The following is a 19,595-nucleotide window of genomic DNA, read 5'->3' on the forward strand; positions in this document are numbered from 1 at the left end:
CCCCTCCTGGGGATTCAGGTTTCTGGGAGGGGAGTTGTGTTTCTGTATTACTTTTACCTTGTATATTTCTGTATATAACTGTATATATTGTAAATATCTGCTTGTATATTGTGCTAGCTGTAAATAAATAGCTTCATTTATGTTCCCAGAGCCGGCTGAGACTAGTTGGGTATTTCTAAAGTGTAGGGGGTGGGGTAAAACCAAACCGTCACATATCTTTTATTTGCCACCCAACGTGGAGTGACTGTTAATTAACTCTGGGAATCAGAATGAAGCTAATGAAGCAGCTATTTTACTTGGTGGGGGCTATTGCGTGGCCTGTTTTCTGTTTTCTTGCATACAATTGGATTAAAGCCCAAATTGTTTATTACATTCATAATGTAGCTTATACAAAGGCTAAAGCTAAACTCACAACCATTTTCTGGAGCTGGGGCAACCTCATTCTTGGGTATGCTGGTTTTAATGTCACTGAAAATCTTACCAGTAACATTACAGGGGTATTTACCAATACTATTACAGACCATGAAAATGCTTCTGCTTTATCCACTGCACTCATGAAAATAATATTACCTACAAGTCAGGCAGACCCTTCTTCAGATTTTTATTCACGGCAGACTGTGGTATTTTTGTCAGGTACCAATTTATGTCTTGTAATTTTGATTTTCATATTAATTCTGGCATTATGTAAGAAAAATTTGAGTGCCATGCCTGTAAGAACTAGGAAGTTCTCTGTGTCTAAACCAAAAGGGACAATGTTGCAAAAAGAAAGTGATCCAAACCAAAACAAAGATAACTCAGGGGCACAACAAGGCACAGCTACCACTTCAGCTCCCTCTCCAGATCCTGGGAACGCTGCCAACACTCCTAGCGGGAATGATAACAAAGTAGGATTGGCAGGCGTCCCAGGAACACAGGCAAATATTCAAAGCCAGAATGTTCCTAATAATACCGAAAATACTAGTAACACTAACTCAGCCAGTTCGAATCCACAGCCAGCAGACCAGAACCCTGTTAGTTCTATGGCAGATCTGAACTCACAGACCTCAGGCCAGACCCCCAATGATTCAAACCCTCCAGTAGACACGTCAAAGTCTGTTGCTGAGCAGGACTTTTTAGCACCTGCTAAAGCAAAAGCCAAGACACAGCATTTGACAAAGTGTGATTCAAAAGAGGATGTAAGAGAGGGGACCTCTGGTGAGCAAGAGGAGGAAGAGGAGGCATTTAGCCTTCGGGACCTGGTGAATATGCGCAGATCCCAGTACTCTGATGAGAAGAGCACTGTGAGATTGGCTGCCAAGAAAGAGGATGGTTCCAATGAGTTTAAGAGTGCTATGAGGAAGGTTCTGTTTCTAGGCCAGGGACAACCAGATCAACAAGAAGAAGAGGAGGAGGTTGACATCCAGGACTCCAACGATCCTCTCAGAGAGGTCAGGGAAGTTAGAAAGGAATACTCAAGCGAATCAGGTGAATCAATCCTAAGCTGGCTAGTGAGATGCCGTAGCATTGGTGCCAGTGCCCTGCAGGTAGGCGACAAGTCTGCCAAGCAGCTGGGACCACTCACCAAGGAGAGTGATGTGGACAAATACCTAGCAAGTCCTCTTGGTAAGGTTAGATTGTGGACACACCTTCTGTTGGCTGTGGCTATGAGATATCCTTCCCGAGATGATCTGCCATGGGCTGCCAAGAAGTGGAACGCCATTGAGCAGGGAATTAAGCGTCTGAAGGAGTTTGCTGTGAAGGAAGTGCTTTATGGAGATCATGGCACACATGAGCCTGATGACATTCCTCTTGGAACAGGTCTCATGAAGAAGCTTATTAAGCTTGCTCCTTCATCCTATGCTAACATCTTGGCCAGTAAGTTTCTATCAAGGAGTGATAATGGAAGATCTTTCACTGTTGGTGAATTCACTGACCAGCTCAGGCAGGTAGAGGACAGCTTGTCACATTCTGCCCTAGTCTCTGCCATAAATACTATGACTACAGAGATAAAGGGGATGAAAGACAGCATGGAAGAACTGAAGGAGGATCTTAAAACCTCAATTTCCAATTTGGTAAAGGGTGCCATTCCTGCATCATCTGAATGGGTGCATGTTTCTGCAATCAGGAACAGACGCCCACCTCCTGCAAGGCAATTCCAGCCCAGGAGGAGACAAATTCCACCTAGACATCAGCAATCATGTGCATCACTGTGGACAATTCTGCGTGACCAATATGGTGAGAATATGAACAAGTGAGACGGTAAACCTACTTCAGCTCTTTCAAAGAGAGTCAGGGAACTGCAGAATGGCAGAAACAGAGGCAGCAATGCCAGAAAAGTAGCTGTCACTTCTTCAGCTCTCCAAAGCAACTGCTGTTACTCCAATAAATGCAATTTCTCTCACAACAACACCAATCACTGTGTGCACCCCACATGCCATGTTCAGCATTAGGGGTGACCTGCCTCCAGCCAGGAGGAGGAAAAGGATAGTGGAGAAAACCGAATCTATTGGAATGTATTCATTAGGTGGCCTGGCAGTTCAAAAGTTCAGAAATACAGGGCTTTAGTTGACACAGGTGCTCAGTGTACTTTACTCCCATCCAATTGCAGAGGGACAGAGTCTATCACTATTTCTGGAATCACTGGTGGATCTCAAGAGTTAACAAGGTTGCAGGCTGAGATAAGTTTAACTGGTAAAGAGTGGAAGAAGCATACTATTGTAAGTGGTCCTGATGCACCTTGCATTTTGGGAATTGACTTTTTGAGACAAGGTTGTTTCAAAGATCCTAAGGGTCACAAATGGGCTTTTGGAATAGCATCTGTAGAGATTGAGGATGGTAAATCGAAATTGTCCATTAGACCTGAACTTTCTGATGAATCTGCAGTTGTGGGACATCATGACATAGAGGATCTGGAAGTGCCAATTGCTACTCAAACTCTTCACCACAGGCAGTGTAGAACTAACCATGACTCTTTGTTGCCCATTCATCAGCTGATTCGTCAGTTGGAGAGTCAGGCTGTCATCAAGAAAGTTCATTCACCTTTCAACAGTCCCATCTGGCCTGTGCATAAACCTAACGGAGACTGACAGCTGATTTTTGTGCCCTCAATGAGGTGACTCTACCCATGAGTGCAGCTGTGCCGGACATGCTGGAACTCCAGTATGAGCTGGAATCGAAGGAGACTAAATGCTACCATAGACATTGTGTGCTAGTTTGAAGCAAGCTGGAATGTTTTGGTAAAAGAACTAGATAACGGGCAGTGAAATGAAAACAATTGATGTCAACTTCTCTCGCGGTCTCGCTGAGAACTCTGGGAAGAAGAAAGACTTTTTCTCCATTTTGTTTCTCACTCTTGCTTTTGCCTTAGACCTAGTCACATCTCATTAACCCTGCTCCTACTAACTTTGCTCCCTAACCTCTTGGCCGCACCTCTCTTCTTCCTGAGAACTGGGGTAAGGTTGAGAGGGCTGGGGGGAGGTGTTGGGGTGGTTTGAAAGCCCCTCCTGGGGACCTAGGTTTCTGGGAGGGGAGTTGTGCTTTTGTATTGTTTATCCTTTGTATATTTCTGTATATAATTGTATATAACTGTATATATTGTAAATAGCTGCTTGTAAATTTTGCTAGCTGTAAATAAATTGCTTCATCTTAATCCCAGGGTCCGTCTGAGTTAGCTGGGGCAAATACAAAAGTGTGGGGGGGCGGGGTAACCCCCAAACCATCACACATTGTTAATGCTTTATTCTCTATTCCCATAGCAAAGGAGTGCAGGCCTCAGTTTGCATTCACCTGGAGAGGAATCCAGTACCAGTTCAACCGTTTGCCTCAGGGGTGGAAACACAGCTCAACGATCTGTCACTCAGTCATCCATAATGCACTGGAGAAAGGTAAAACTCCAGAGCACATACAATTCATCAACGACATCATTTTGTGTGGGGCCAAACTGCTGAGGAAGTCTTCGAGAAAGGTGACAAAATCAATGACATTCTGTTGAAAGCAGGTTTTGCCATTAAGAGAGACAAGGTCAAAGGACCTGCCAGAGAAATTCAGTTTCTGGGAGTGTGGTGGCAGGATGGTTTCATCACATTCCTCAGGATGTGATCAACAAAGTCTCCACCATGGCAGTTCCCACCAATAAGAAGGACACTCTATCTTTCTTGGGTGCAGTGGGATTTTGGAGACTACACATTCCTGGTTTCAGTCAAATTGTCAAACCTCTGCATGATGTGACTCGTAAGAGAAACAATTTTGAGTGGGGACCTGAACAGCAAGCAGCCTTTGATCAGATCAAGCAAGAAGTAGTCCATGCAGTGGGCTTGGAACCTGTGCGATATGGTCCGGACATTAAAAACATTCTGTACACAGCTGCCAGTGACAATGGTCCAACTTGGAGCCTTTGGCAGAGAGCTCCAAATGAGACACGTGGTCGTCCACTTGGTTTCTGGGGTCGTATCTACAGAGGTTCAGAGGCAAATTAAACCCCAACAGGGAAAGAGATACTAGCAGCCTGTGAGGGAGTGAAAGCAGCTTCTGAAGTAATTGGAACTGAGTCACAATTGCTTTTAGCTCCTAGATTGCCAGTTCTAAACTGGATGTTCAAAGTCAAAGGTTCATCACCACATCATGGCACAGATGCAACTTGGTCTAAATGGGTGGCTTTGGTAACCCAACAAGCACAAATAGGTAATCTTGATTGACCTGGTCTGGTGGAGGTGATCACCAACTGGCCGGAAGGCACAGACTGTACCAAACCTCCAGAGGAGAAAATAACTCTTACTGAGGAAGTTCCTCCCTATGGTGATCTCTCTGATCAGGAAAAGAACTATGCTTTGTTTACAGATGGTTTACAAATGGTTCCTGTCGTCTTGTTTGGAACAAGCAAAAGTGGAAGTCAGCAGTCTGGAGTCCTACCAGTAGAGTTACCGAAGCGAGAGATGGCAAAGGAGAATCCAGTCAGTTTGCTGAGGTAAAAGCTGTCCAACTTGCTCTTGATGTGGCTGAACGTGAGAATTGGCCTATCCTTTACCTCTACACCAACTCATGGATGGTAGCCAATGCTCTATGGGGTTGGCTAAAGGACTGGAAGAAGAATGGTTGGCAGAGGAAAGGAAAGCCTACTTGGTGAGCTGATCTATGGCAGGACATTGATGCATGGCTGAAGAGAACTCCAGTGAAGGTGCGGCACGTAGATGCACACATGCCTAGGAATAGAGCCACTGAGGAGCACCAACACAACCAGCAAGTGGACCAAGCTGGTAAGATTTCTCAAGTTGATACCAACTCTGATCTTGACCTTGACTGGAAACACCAAGGTGAACTGTTCTTAGCTCAGTGGGCCCATGATTCATCTGGACATCAAGGCAGAGATGCAACATACCGATGGGCACGCGATAGGTCAATTGACTTGTCCATGGACGCTATCACCCAAGTCATACATGACTGTGACATTTGTGTTGCTATTAAGCAGGCTAAGTGGATCAAGCCCTTATGGTATGGTGAAAGATGGTCAAAGTACAAGTATGGTGAAGCCTGGCAGATTGACTACATCACTTTTCCTCGATCTCATTCTGGCAAGCAGTATGTGCTAATGATGGTAGAGGCCAGCACAGGATGGCTGGAAACCTATCCGGTTCCACATGCTACTGTGTGTAACACCATTGTTGGCTTGGAGAGACAGATCATGTGGAGACATGGAACTCCAGAGAGAATCGAGTCAGACAATGGCACTCATTTCAAGAACAATCTTGTGAGAAACTGGGCCAAAGAGCACGTTACTGAGTGGATCTGCCACATACCCTACTATGCACCAGCTTCAGGGAAGATTGAATGCTACAATGGTTTGCTGAAAACCACCCTGAAAAGCTATGGTGGGTGGAACTCTGAAAAACTGAGACAAACATTTAGCACAAGCAACCTGGTTGGTACATAGTAGAGGTTCAGTAAACAGAGCAGGACCTGCACAATCAGACTTGGTCCAAACAGTAGACGGTGATAAAGTTCCTGTTGTACGTGAAAAGAATCTGTTAGAGAAAACTGTTTGGCTATTTTCTCCTTTGGGCAAAGGGAAACCTGTCGGAGGGGTGGTGTCTTCTGAAGGTCCTGGTCATACCTACTGGGTAATGCAGGAGAATGGTGAAATCCAGTGTATTCCACAGAGAAATCTGACTTTAGCTGAGAGAGTTTAAAATCAGAGTGTATAATACAAACTGTTAGGAGTTTTCTGCTCTAGGTACCAACACAGAAAGAATCTACGAGAGAATCTACAGTACATGAGTACAAACCCAACGTCACCTGGGAGTCCCTGTTCTCGTCTCATCTGTGAGGAGACAAACTGTTCTGAGCTTTTGAATCACCTACATCTGAGATAACTGGAATGAAGTGTGAACTGAACTTGTAATATTCATTAGTGTAAATATTGTTTTAGATTAGATCAGATAATTCTCAGCGATACTCTGATCGAAGTAGACAGGGGTGGATTGTGCTAGTTTGAAGAAGGGTAGAATGTTTTGGTGAAAAGAACTAGATCACAGGCTGTGAAAGGAAAACAATGGTGATGTCTACTCCCCTCAGAGTCTTGCTGAAGAAAGTAAACATTCAATAATACTCTCGCCATTTTGTCACTCTCTGGCTGGGCACTGACTGAGCTGCATCTCCCTAACCTCACTTTCCACTCGCCTTTGCTTCTTAACCTCTTGGCTGAACCTCTTTTCTTCCTTAGGACTGGGGTAAGGTTGAGAGGGGCAGGGGGAAGGTGCAGGGGTGGTTGAGAGCCTCTCCTGGGGCCTCAGGTTTCTGGGAGGGGAGTTGTGTTTCTGTATTACTTTTACCTTGTATATTTCTGTATGTAACTGTATATACTGTAAATAGCTGCTTGTATATTGTGCTAGCTGTAAATAAATAGCTTCATTTATATTCCCAGAGCCGGCTGAGACTAGTTGGGTATTTCTAAAGTGTAGGGGGTGGGGTAAACCCAAACCATCACAGGCACTTAGTGCCATGGTCTAGTTAAGTGCCATGGTCTAGTTGATTGGATAGAGTTGGGTGATAGGTTGGACTGGATGATCTTGGAGGTCTCTTCCAACCTGGTTGATTCTATGATTCTATTATAGCTAAGTACCATAACCATGAGGAAGAACTTCTTGACTGTAAGGGTCCCAGAGTACAGGCACAGGCTGCCCAGTGAGGTTGTGGAGTCTCCTTCTCTGGACCCTTTCCAGCCCTGTCTGAATGTGTTCATGTGTGATCTGCACTGGATTCTCCAGTCCTACTCTGGCAAGTGGGTTGGACTGGAAGATCTCCAGAGGTCCCTTTTAACCCCTAACATTCTGTGATCCTGTGATCAGACTCAGTACACTACTGGAAAGAGATGTTTAGGCATTGTGATGTGTTAAGAAGCTGAGAATGGGCAGAGTCTTCACACACGTACAATGATAGGGGTTGTGAGTGACCTCTGGAGATCGTTGAGTCCAACCCCCCTGCAAGACAGGGTCACCTAGAGAAGGCCACACAGGAATGCATCCAGGTAGGTTTTGGATGTCTCCAGAGATGGAGTCTTCACCACCTTTCTGGAAACCTGCTCGAAAGCAGTCGCTTTCTTTTGTAGTTCAAGGTCACATCAGTAGACCTGCAACAACACTCTGCAAATTCAATGAGTAACAGCCAATGGGTGTGCTCCAGGCATAACTCCCCTATCATCCTTAACAAGGCTGGACTAACATTGAAAGATACATCTCTTGCTGGCAGGTGGAGGTGGTGTGAGTTTGTGGGTCTTGCTCTCCCAGCACTGTGGCACTTGACCTTCTGTTGAAGGAGGCATAAAGGAGGTGTAGTTCAACACTGTCAACTCCTGGAATAAGAGGCTGCATGACCAGCACCTACAGGGGAGCACTAACAGAGTTTGGGTGTGTCAGAAGACAAACATTTAATAAACTAAACTAGAAAAGTTCTTGGACAGTACACACAAACCAGTGCTGACTATGTTTTTCAAGTAACTCTCTCTCGTCCTTTCCCTTGTTGTGTCAGTGAGGGTAGGAGAAGAATTAGTTGCTGGTGCATCTAGAATTACGTGAGGATTACATTTCCCTAATACTTTTACTTGCAGTCCTCATTAACCCTTGCAGTTCTCTGAAGGCCTGTCCACACAGGTGTCTATTGCATGTGCTCAACTTCCTGCAGGAGGATCAGATATGCAGGTAATACATACTCCTTCTCCAGCATAGTTCTATTAGATAATTAAGACCAATTATGGTAGCTCATCTGCCTCATTCTTGTAATAAGTTAACTTGGAGATACTAAACAAAGTCATTGGGATGCTGGGGTTTCAACCAAAAAAATAAAATGAGCCTACAAAATATAACAAACCTGGGCCAAAGGGTTATAGATAGGAGGGAAGGACAAAATGAGGAACAGGATCACAGAATTACAGAAATTTAGAGATTGGCAGGGACCTTCAGAGATTGAGTCCAACCCCCTGCCAAGGCAGGATCACACAGGGTAATTTACACAGGAATGCATCCAGGCAGTTTTTTAAAGTCTCCACAGAAGGAGACTCCACAACCTCTGTCACCCTCACTGTAAATAAGTTTCTCCTCGTGTTGACCTGAAACCTATGTTCCACTTTGTAACTGTTGCTCCTTTGCTTATTACTGCTGACCAGCAAAAAGAGTGTGGCTCCCTCCAGTTGACACCCACCCCTCAAATATTGATAGACATTGATCAGATCTCCTCTCAGCTTTCTCTTCTCCAGACTAAGCAGCCCCAGGGCTCTCGGTCTCTCTCCATAGGACAGATGCTCAAGTCCACTTATCAATCCTCATGGCTCTCCACTGGACTCTCTCCAGCAGGTCTCTGTCTCTTTAGAACTGGGGAGCCCAAAACTGGACAGAGTATTCCAGGAGTGGTCTCACTAGGGCAGAGTAGAGAGGGAGAAGTACCTCATTAGCCCCGCTGATCACACTTTTCCTGATGCACCGCAGGATGCCATTGTCCGTCTTGGCCACAAGGGCACAGTGCTGGCCCATGCAGAACTTGCTGCCCACCAGCACTCCAAGGTCTTTCTGCACGGAGCTGTTTTCCAGCAGGGCAGCCCCGACCTGTGCTGGTGCCTGTTATTCCTCCCCAGATTCAGGACCCTGCACTTGTCTTTATTGAACTTCATGTGGTTAGGCTTTGGACCAGCACTCCACCTGTCAAGATCTCACTGGATGGCTGCACAGCCTGATGGGCTTTCAGCCACCCCAGCCCCAGTTTTGGCTAGTAATAGCTAACTAACATGAACATCTGCATGACAGTGAGAGTTACTCACCTGCCATCGTTTGCTAAGGGACAGGTATGAGTTATGTTGAACAGATCATGGAGCTCTAGATTTTACTATGCACAGCTGGTAGTAGTATGAGTGGAATTGCCCTGACTTGCTAGGGAAAGGAGCCCACAATAAAAATCACTGAAGTACCAAAGCATTTTAGATTTCTGCACTAGGTGCTTGTGTTGTTTGAGTCTATGGAAATACCTGAGTTAGAAAGAAGCAAGAATATTTGTTAAGGACAAGGACATAAAGCAGAGGATATTGATATAGTAATACTGCATCTGATATTAGGTGCCTGCCTTGGTTCTGAGTTAGGCAAAGTAACTCAATCTTGGGTGCTTCAAACAGCTAATCACATGTATGCATTTAAATATATATGTATGTATAACGTATGTTTGGTCCCTCTTTGCCAAGTGAATGATTTCCTCTACAGCTACTTTAATCTGTATCTGTAGATCTGTATGACACAGACTTATTTTTCAATTAAAACCTTTACAGGATGGTATCTGTATGATTTGTCATAGAACAGCCAAATGAGTCACACTCTCTGCTCTCTTTCAATACTTTAGCAGGTTTGTGTTTGGTTTTTTTTTTCCCTTTTTCTTTTTTCTTTCTGGAAATACTTTAGCTTCTGCAAAAATCCAGAAAACACTCAGAACAAATGCAGGGTGATTTTCTGCCTTAACTTTTTTAGGTCTATTTTACTGCTTTAATGTCAGCTGAAGGTGTGCAGTAAATCTGTGAGGGAACTGCAATAGTACTCTGTAGTACTCTGTACTCAGCAGTAGTGAGGATTAGCTGGCTGTCTAGGACAGCCTTTAAAAGAAGGGCAAAAGAGTCATTCTGAATCTACAGACATGGACACTCGAGGCATAAATGCACTACTCCATGCAACCGTGTACTGGGATGGAGGAAGACAGTCCCATGTCTGCTGCTTGCTTATTACTTTCAGGACTTGGAAAAGATATTCCCGTCTCTTTTAGGTGAGATGTTAGCAACACAGTTGGTCAATCTTGTTCTTAAGGACTCAGCTACCTAAGTGTGGGTGACTTTTGCACTGGCTTGTGTGGCCCAGCAAATTAATTATTTATAAATTATCTGGGGCTTTTTGTGGCTACACACTTGTCGAGAAGAGATGAAATCCAGGATGTGTTTTTGAAGAGGGGATTTTAAGTGTTCTCCCACATTTGCTCAAGTGAGACACTCCACACTCCTGATACTGCATTCAACATGTGTTTCTTGAAATTATCCACTCACAGAATTAAAAGGGTATCTAAAATGCCAATTCTTGAAGTACAGATAATTCCCTAAATGATGTCTGCTGCCAGATTACAATAGACATTTAAAGAATGGTGGTACTGGGTAGAAATTGCTGCAGTTTTAAGTGTCTGCAAAGGTGGATCTTTTGGTTTGTTAGTAATTTGGATTTTGTAATCTCAAGATTACTAGGCCACATTTCAGGACAATATTTGCAACATTTAATGTTTTTTTAAATATATACAAAGAAAGGGCACTATTCCACTGAGGAGTTATTAAGGAAGCTGACAAAAGGTTGTAGTCTAATAAAGATAGGCTGATTTTTTCCCCCAGTAAAATAGTGTAATTAGCAAGTCCAGAGGAGAGCTACAGAGATGAGGCTATAGTAGCTTCTGTGAGGATAGGCTACAAGAGTTGGAGCTCTGCAGCCTGGAGAAGAGAAGGCTTCCATGAGACCTTGGAGTGGCCTTCCAGTATCTGAAGGGGGCCTACAGGAGGGCTGAGGAGGGACTATTTACAAGTTCTTGTAGTGACAGGACAAGGAGTAATGGATTTAAAGTGGCAGAAGGGAGATTTAAACTAGATGTTAGGAAGAAGTTCTTTCCAGTGAGGTTGGTGAGGCACTGGCACAGATTGCCCAGGAAGATTGTGGCTGCTCCCTCCATGGAGTTAAGTCCAGGCTGAGTGAGGCCTTTGGCAACATGTTCTAGTGGGAAGTGTCCCTGCCTATGGTGGGAGGTTGGAAGTGGATGACCTTTGAAGTCCCTTCCAACCTAAACCATTCTATGATCCTTAGTTAAATAAACCAAACATTTTACCTTTAAATGTTGGTGTTTCATTTTTTCCTCTTCCACTTTTAGACGTTTCTGTGTAATTTCTTCTTGCAGTTTTCTTTTGTCCTGCAAATTAAGAGAGTAATAAAACTGTATTTAGACATATTTTTTTGCTGCTAAACAAACAATATTTTAAGCCTTCAGTAGAGTGAAATTAATCTATGTAAATGAAGTCTTATTTTGAAGCTTATATGGCACACAGGCAGTCCATAATTCCCAGCAGCAGCTCCTGTGTCCTATGCAGGTATGTTTTTTATTAGTTGTTCTCTGAATATTATTAATTATGCTAATGACCATAAATCAGGAATATGCTCAGGTGACCAAGAAGGCCAATGCTATCCTATCCTGGGGTGTATTAGAAGGGCTGTGGTTAGTAGGTTGAGAGGGGTTCTCCTCCCCCTCTACTCTGCCCTGGTGTGGCAGCATCTGGAATACTGCTTCCGGTTCTGGGCCCCTCAGTTCAAGAAGGACCTTAGGCAATTGCTTGAGAGAGTCCAGCACAGAGCCACAACAATGCTGAAAGCATTCATCTTCCGTAGGAGGAAAGCCTGAGGTAGCTGAGGCTGCACTGATAGAAGAGAAGACTGTGGTGGAACTTCATCAACATTTATAAATATGTAAAACTGAGCACCAGAAGGCTGAAGCCAGGCTCTGCTGGGTGATGCCCAGTGATAGAACAAGGAGCAATGGTGGAAACTGAGGAATAGGAAGTTCCATGAAAACACGAGGGAAATATTTTTTCCCTGTGAGGGTGACAGAGCCCTGGAACAGATTGTCCAAGGGCGTTGTGGAGTTTCCCTCTCTGGACCCCTGGATGCAAAACCCACCTGGATGCATTCCTGTGTGATCTGCTCTAGGTAATCCTGCTCTGGCAGGGGAATTGGACTGGATGAGCTTTTGAGATCCCTTTTAGCCTCTGACATTCTGTGATTCAATGATGACCCAAATTAAAAATAATTTATTGTTGGAAAGGTCAAGGAAAGAAAACAGGAAGAAATAACATTTGAGCACAATTGCATATGTGGAATGAGATTAGAAATAGGTGCTGACCAAAATTCCTAACACAGCCCACACATTTAGGGCAAGAAAAAGTCTGCATCATCTACACTGTGCAGCTGTGATGCATCACTGTGGTGAGTTTGGAAATCACTCCCCATATTAAAATTTACCAGTCCAGCTCAGATGGCTTGGCAGTAAGCTAAATCTGTGTTTTACAGCAAGCTAATTTCCAAGTATATATACACAATGTATTTACAATTATATACAATTGAGAAATAATACAGAAATCCAACCCTTCCCCCTAAAAAGATAAAAAGCCCAGAAGGGGCCAACACCACCTTCTCTCCCCTAGATGGAAAACCAGCTAGGCTCAGGTCTTACCTCGAAAAGGTTACCACACGGTGTGGAGGAGGCAGAGAGGTGAAGGAATAGCAACAGAGACAGTGCCCAAAAGCCAAGAGGGTGAAATGGTTTATGCATTGTTTTATCCCTCTTAACAAACCAATGAATGATACAAACTTTAGTGTTATTATTCTTTCATATCCAGTGCTCTAATTTATTAAGATTCTGCACTGTATTTCCAGGAAAGTCCTGAATTCTCCAGTAAGCCTTAAACTACTCCAATGCCCTTAAGAAATGGGATGTTGGTGTATCCAGCACTGAGTTTATATATCTCATGGCTTATAACTGAAATAAACAGGAATAAGCTGAGATAAATTGATTTTATTATTCAGGTAGTGATACAGATGACCACAGAGAATTTATTTTGTTACCTCTCAGTCTGAGGGAAAAAAATAAAGCTGTTTTCATAGCTGCTCAAGTTTAGAAGGAAAAAACCTCTAGGAATACTGATCTGTCACGGTGTCACTTTCATCCTTTTTGCTACAGATCATAGGAAAAAGGAAATGGGTGAAAAGTCTCTACAGCCTGGCAACACTTGCACCTCTTTTTTCTTTGAATAGCTGCTGTCATGTGGAGTATCCTTTGGCTCCTCCATAAGAAGCCAAACACTGATTTAGTACTTGGTGTTCTCAGAAGCCAGTGTGAAAGAAATCATGCCAAAGGAAACTAACTTTTACGAGCTGTATTAATAGACTATTCCCATGGCCAGTCTTAATGGTATAAAATCCTGTTACTGGATGTGGCAACTTTGACACTTGTTTGCTGGCATGTTTTAGGGACGCAAATGAAATAATCTGCTGTCCTATATGGAAGTGTGCTGTTTGGTTTGGTTTGTGTATTTTCAGTTGATTGGTTTGGTTTGGTGTTTGTTCTGTTCTTTGGGTTTTCTCACAGTCTTTTTCAGACAGGTATGGTTTAGGACACAGTTAACTAAGTTCCTCACAGATAGGAGGAACCAGCTGTAAGTAAGCAGTGTAGAAGGTGAGGAAGGAAGTGCTTGAAATAGGGCCTGAGATTTGCTCTCCACCATTATCCTAGGATCTGCTATTTTAAAGAACCACAGTGTGCTTGGCTGAGTCACTTCACTGTTACTGGAAATTGGAAATTAACAATGGGGCCGCAGGCTGTATGGATTCTTTGTTGATGGATAGAAGGTAGAATCACAGAATGTCAGAGGCTGGAAGGGACCTCAAAAGCTCATCCAGTCCAACCCCTACTAGAGCAGCATCACCTAGTGGAGATCACATAGGAACACATACAGGCAGGCCTTCAATATCTCCAGAGAGGGAGACTCCACTACCCGCCCTAGGCAGCCTGTACCAGGGCTCTGTCACCCTCACAGGGAAAAAAATTCCTCTTCATGTTTCCATGGAAATTCCTATGCCTCCACTTCCACCATTGCTCCTTGTACTGTCATTGGGCACCACTCAGCAGTGCCTGGCTCCAGCCTCCTGGCCCTTGCCTTTAGATCTTTGTAAACATTGATGAGGTCACCACTTGGTCTCTTCTTCTCCAAGCAGCAGAACTCCATCTCTCTCAGGCTCTCTTCATTAGAGAGATGTTCAATTCCCTTCATCATCTTTGTGGCTCTGTGCTGGACTCTCTCAAGCAGAAGAAAAAACTTAGCCTTGTAGAGATCAAGGGTAGGACTACAGGCTGGCCTAGCATAGCTGATACTCTGCTGAACTTCAGTAGGTGCGGAGGGTCACTGGCCTCTCTTTCAGTCTATAGGGTGCAGTAGCCATATATAAACACCATCTGTACTTCACAGTTTGTCCTTGATGGTGTTAGTCTGCCTCTTTACACTGAACAGAGCAAGTAGGGATCTAGCCCCAAGATAACATGCAGCTTTCGTCTGTGTAGTAGTTTTGTGTTTTGCCAATGCTCTTTACTTAACAAAACTCTCTGTGAAGATTGCTGCCATATGTATTTTTTCCTGCAGTCTCCCTTTTTAGAGACTTTAACCCAGAGCTGCTATGCTGGATTATACTCAGCTTGTCCTGATTTTGGTGACATCTGCTCTTTGACATTCACACCTTTCCTCAATTAGGAAATATTCCTGATCTCATTGTAAAAATGGCCTTTAAATAACCCAGTGTAAGAGAAGCAAAGTATGGCAAGAGCTTGTGGTTACAGATTGCTGCAATTCCTAAGGAAATGACTTTTTCTCTTTACTGAAGCTCTAGACCAGCTCCTTTTCAGAGCTGTGGGAGCTTCAACATCTTTATAATCGGGTTTCCATTTTTGCTTTGTTATATATAAAGGAGGTATGCGATGGATTTGGAAACCTTTAGTGGTGCTGTGAGTGCCACAGGCTCTAAAGGAGACAGGAATTTGACCACAGAAACTAGTGAGGTTTTAATGCAGGTATAGTTGTTCACTGCTTTGAGTGCCCCTTGCTGTCCTCTGTTAGATTCTTTATAACGTTCACAGCACTTGAAATCCTCAGGTGTGTTGCTTTGCACAAGCACTGCGTAGCTCACAATTGTAATCCTAAGTGTTGTTGTCTTGAATAACTTGTACTGCAGATTCTTAAACCCCATGCATGGTAAGTTCACCGCGTTGAGTCACCTTCATTTCTGCACAGCATTGCAACAAATAGAGTGTTTCAATTAAGTTCTCTCAGCTGATGGAAGTAGAGAGCATATAGCTTGTTTATGCAACAAGTGTAATAAATGAAGTCACGGCCAGAATCCAGATACGAATCCCTGCCTCCTGTAAGTGCAACACACTGAAGGTTGTCACAGTTTTTTTAAAAAATACTTCTCTAGTGCCTCAATAGAAGCAAAGATGGAGCTAGAGGATGCTAACACTAGGATGTGCACAGGAGTCCTCCTCAGGCAAGTGTGCTGCCCGGGTCCTCATGCTGCATACGGATTTCATTGGCTTGGAAGGAAGCCTCAAAGGTTATCTTGCCTAGCCTCCCTCCAGTGAGCAGGGACACTTCCAACTAGATCAGGCTGTCCAGGGCCACATTCAGTTTGATCTCAAATGTCTCCAGGGACAGACCCCGCCAAGCACAGCCCAGGGCAGCCTGTTCCAGTATTTTACCGCTCTTGTTGTAACAACTTCCTTATGTCTAACCTCAATCTGTCGTGCTCCAGTTTGCAACCATCGTCCTATTGTTACAGGCCCTTCTAAACAGTCCTTCCCTTGTAGGCCCCCTTCAGACATTGAAATGTAGCTATCAGGTCTCTCATTCCCGGAAGTACAAAGCATTGTAGGGCCCTGGCTTGTGTAGAGCAGCAAAACAAGCACACTAGAGACAAAGTCCAGGTTGCTGGTCTGATTCCAACACCATCACAGTGAAACAAACAAATGAGTTCTAAACCCTGTAGAACTTCTTAAACAACCCTGTCAGGGGCTTGAGTCATGTCTCCAGTAGCTATGACGAGTGGGCCTGTCGGCTCTTTATCGCCCTGCCTCCTCAACTTCTGTAGGCTTCCAGTTATGCTTTGGTTTCAGTAAGTGCCCACCAGTTAGCCAGCAGTGCTTGTTTCACAAATAAGCTGTCATGCCAAGACTGGGAAACAGCTTTGCTTCCCTTATTTATTTTTTTTAAAGATTGCCTATGAGAGTAAGTGATCCTGCTGCAGATTTCCTTTCATCCCAAAGGGTCAAATTTTATTTAATTCTTTTGTAACTGAATAGGTTTCAGTGAGGATAAAGCAGAGGAGAATTTGGATTTGTACATTTTTGTTATTTCAGGTTATATTGCTTTAAAAATAGAGCTCAGTAATTCCTTTAAGGGACACATCTTATGAATCAGATTTCCCTTGAGAAGAGAAACTGAAAATGTTTTCTCATGTCTTCAATATAAGCTTAAATCTTTTTATTTTTTAATTTTCTCTGAAAATTGACAGGTAAGAATTTGCTTTCTCCAAGCTTGTCCTCTTTTTTACACTTCAGAGAGCAGCATTTATGAGGAATCATCAATAATTCAGAAGTTGTATTTAATTCCACAATGCAAAATGAAAAATCTTTCAGTTTTCTTGTGAAACAGGAAAATTGATTTGTTCTGGAATTCTCCAGCTGCCTTTTGACCTGCTGTCCTTCAGGCAAACATTCAGCTGTGGTGACAGTGATGTGTATTTTAGACTGTCCAGTAGTGGTTTGCACATGAACTTTCACTGCTTTGAATTTAATTTTCAAGTAAAATACAACCCATAATAAAAGCAATACAGGCATCTCTACTGTCTTAAAGCCACAGTTTATGAATCAGAACTGAAAAGTAACAATTTCAAGCAGATATAAGTCTCTTTCTGATCCAGACTAAATAACTATTCAGAAAACACACAGTAGCCCTGCAATACAATACTACTTCTAAGCATTTCATTAGTTTTATAGCGAGTTAAAACTCTAAGCACACTTACTGTTATGGCCTGGAATCTTTCTTTCAGCAGTTCAGCCTCCTCCATTCTAGAAATCAAAAACAGACGAATAGTTAAGGAAAACGGCGAGAGACCATAAGCAAAAAGCCTTTTGGTAGGGTTACAAAAGAAGCTGAGGTGATCTGATCCAATTCCAGAGCAGAGAGAAGGCAACTTTTTTTACTTGTTAGGAGAGTCTCTGAGCAGAGTAGATCAGTCCAGACAGACACATGTAATGAGAGTGTGTGGAAGAGGCAGACGTGGAGAGTGCTGGCATGAGTTGACTGACAAGTTGGAACAGTGCAGCACAAGCCCTTTTCCTTCAAAAGCTGCCAACTCTTTGTTTTAATGTACTCAGTTAGCTGTGCCATTCCTTCTTTAACTCTTTGGTGTCCAAATCTGCATCTTCCAGGACCCTGGCAGAAGTAAGCTTTTATTATGCCCCTATTTCTCTTTCTTCCTTCTGTGCCCGCTTCTGGTGATAAACTAGTTCTGAAAATCTTTTAAGTAATCCTGTTTCTTATGAAACTTACTTCACCTGTGTTTTAACCTGTCATAATCTTGGCTTTGCAGATGACATGGTTTTATTCTGCGTTATTTTTTGTTGTTGTTTTGAAATGGCAGTTCTCATTTAGTTTCCTGGATTAAATTCTTAGATAAGCTGTAATGACAGTTGGAAGAATGTTTTAGAACTGCTGACCCAAATTGAAATAAACTGTGAGCAGTCAGGTAGGTCTGTCACTGAATGCAAGTGTTAATCTGGGCAATAACTTGTCAGCTGTCTTGGACTCAGAAAAAGCTTTGTCCCAGTAAGGATTTCAGGATCATCATTTCAGTGTTACCAAGATGAGTCTCATGCTGGATTTCCATTCATCTGACTTGAAGGATTTTTTTGCTGTGGGCTTCTGTTGAGAACAGCACTATGCTCCTTAAGGGATGGCATACATTTTGACCTTTCCAATTACACAAGTGGGAGTCAGCCTTCCAAATCTAGGAAAGCTGCAAAACAAGTGGCAGTGCATCTAGTAAAATCCAGTTGGGGGTGGGGGGAACATATAAGCAAGATAAAGATTAATTAAACCAGAAAAAAAAGATGTAGTATGCATCTGGGATCCCTTTGCTACCCTCAATATCACATAACTTTATAAGGACACCAACAGCATAGTTAGCATCTTTGCTCCTTCTCCTGCTAAATCAGCAGGATTTGCTGAGGGCTTTTATTTACACATCAGTACAGTAGCAAATCAGGCTCAATATTAGTAAATTCTAAAATGTTATGTGATTGAGCACTTGATGGTGAAGTAACATTATCATTCAATATAAGTCAATATTTAATGGCATTTTCCACCTTTCTAGTACATTGTCACTCATCCACATACACATGCAGACTATCCTGCTCCACACTGGGGTAGAGGATGCACTAATATTTTGTTTGTCCCTCCATGGAGGTGTTCAAGGCCAGGCTAGATGAGGCCTTGAGTGACCGGTTCTAGTGGGAGGTCTCCCTGCCTATAGTGAGGGGGTTGGAACTGGATGAGCTTTGAGGTCTCTTCCAACCTAAGCCATTCTATGATCTGAGGCTTTATTCAAACTTGCAAAGCCCCCTGTGTTTTATTCTCGAGTGAAGGTTATTTGTTGTTAATATTAATACATGCCTCATTTGGACAGCACCAGAAAATTAAAAGAATTGCCATGTAAAACCAAAGGTGAAGTCCATAGGCAAAGAGAGGCAGATTACATGGGAATTTAAGTGCATTCAGTTTATAGACTTGAGTATAAGTTCAGGCAACCCACTGAATTAAATATATTCTTTCTGCTGAAGCCAATAGAGAAAGTATCTCTGTTTAATCTTTCATTAGTCAGTGTAGTTTTGTGTAAAACCAACCCACCAAACTTACTTGGTCATCTGCAAATTTAGGTGCATACATAGGCTACAAAATGTTCAATAATATTTTAGGTGGCAAATGATTACATCAAAAATAAAAAAGGCTGTTTGGGGTCATGATCTGTGCTCTGACTGAAATGATTCTATTCCCAGTGAGTGGGGGAATGAAATCAGCATAGCCAGTTCAAATTAGAATGTGGGATTGCATTGCTTTGAATCTTTATGATCTAAAATGTTTGAACATTATACTCCAACATTATTTAAATGCTTTTAAAAAGCTTACTTGGGGATGCTACAGACCGGAAAAATACTTAACCTATATCTCTCTAACCTAAGTCCTTGGTAAATTGAAGTAACATGAAGAGTTTCTAAAATGTTGCTTCCCGTTATTAGAAAGTATTTATAGTTCCATTTATATGATTGAAACAATTTAAAATGTTTCTACCACCTTGCTAGGCAGGGTTTATTGTTCAGTCAATAGGTTGTTTTCCAGTGATCTTAATCCCATTTTAAATGACATTTATGTGCAAGAGAAGAAATCAACCATCTGTCACTTTGTCTGCCCCTTA

The 19,595-nt window shown here is 42.9% G+C and overlaps 1 protein-coding gene across 1 annotated transcript in view; it reads right to left on the bottom strand.

Moving 5' to 3' along the window:
* The window catches only part of PALMD (palmdelphin), a 54,129-nt gene extending 36,752 nt beyond the window's left edge, over positions 1-17,377 (bottom strand). The window contains exons 1-2 of the mRNA XM_064147320.1: positions 17,145-17,377; positions 11,356-11,436 (exon numbers count right to left, since the gene is read on the bottom strand). Of these exons, the coding sequence (XP_064003390.1) occupies positions 11,356-11,436; positions 17,145-17,189 (126 nt within the window). The 5' untranslated portion in view covers positions 17,190-17,377. The remainder of the gene's footprint in view (positions 1-11,355; positions 11,437-17,144) is intronic.
* Between the last annotated feature and the right edge of the window lie 2,218 nt (positions 17,378-19,595).

This window comes from Pogoniulus pusillus, chromosome 8, assembly GCF_015220805.1.
Source record: "Pogoniulus pusillus isolate bPogPus1 chromosome 8, bPogPus1.pri, whole genome shotgun sequence".
In the NCBI taxonomy this organism is placed as follows: domain Eukaryota; kingdom Metazoa; phylum Chordata; class Aves; order Piciformes; family Lybiidae; genus Pogoniulus; species Pogoniulus pusillus.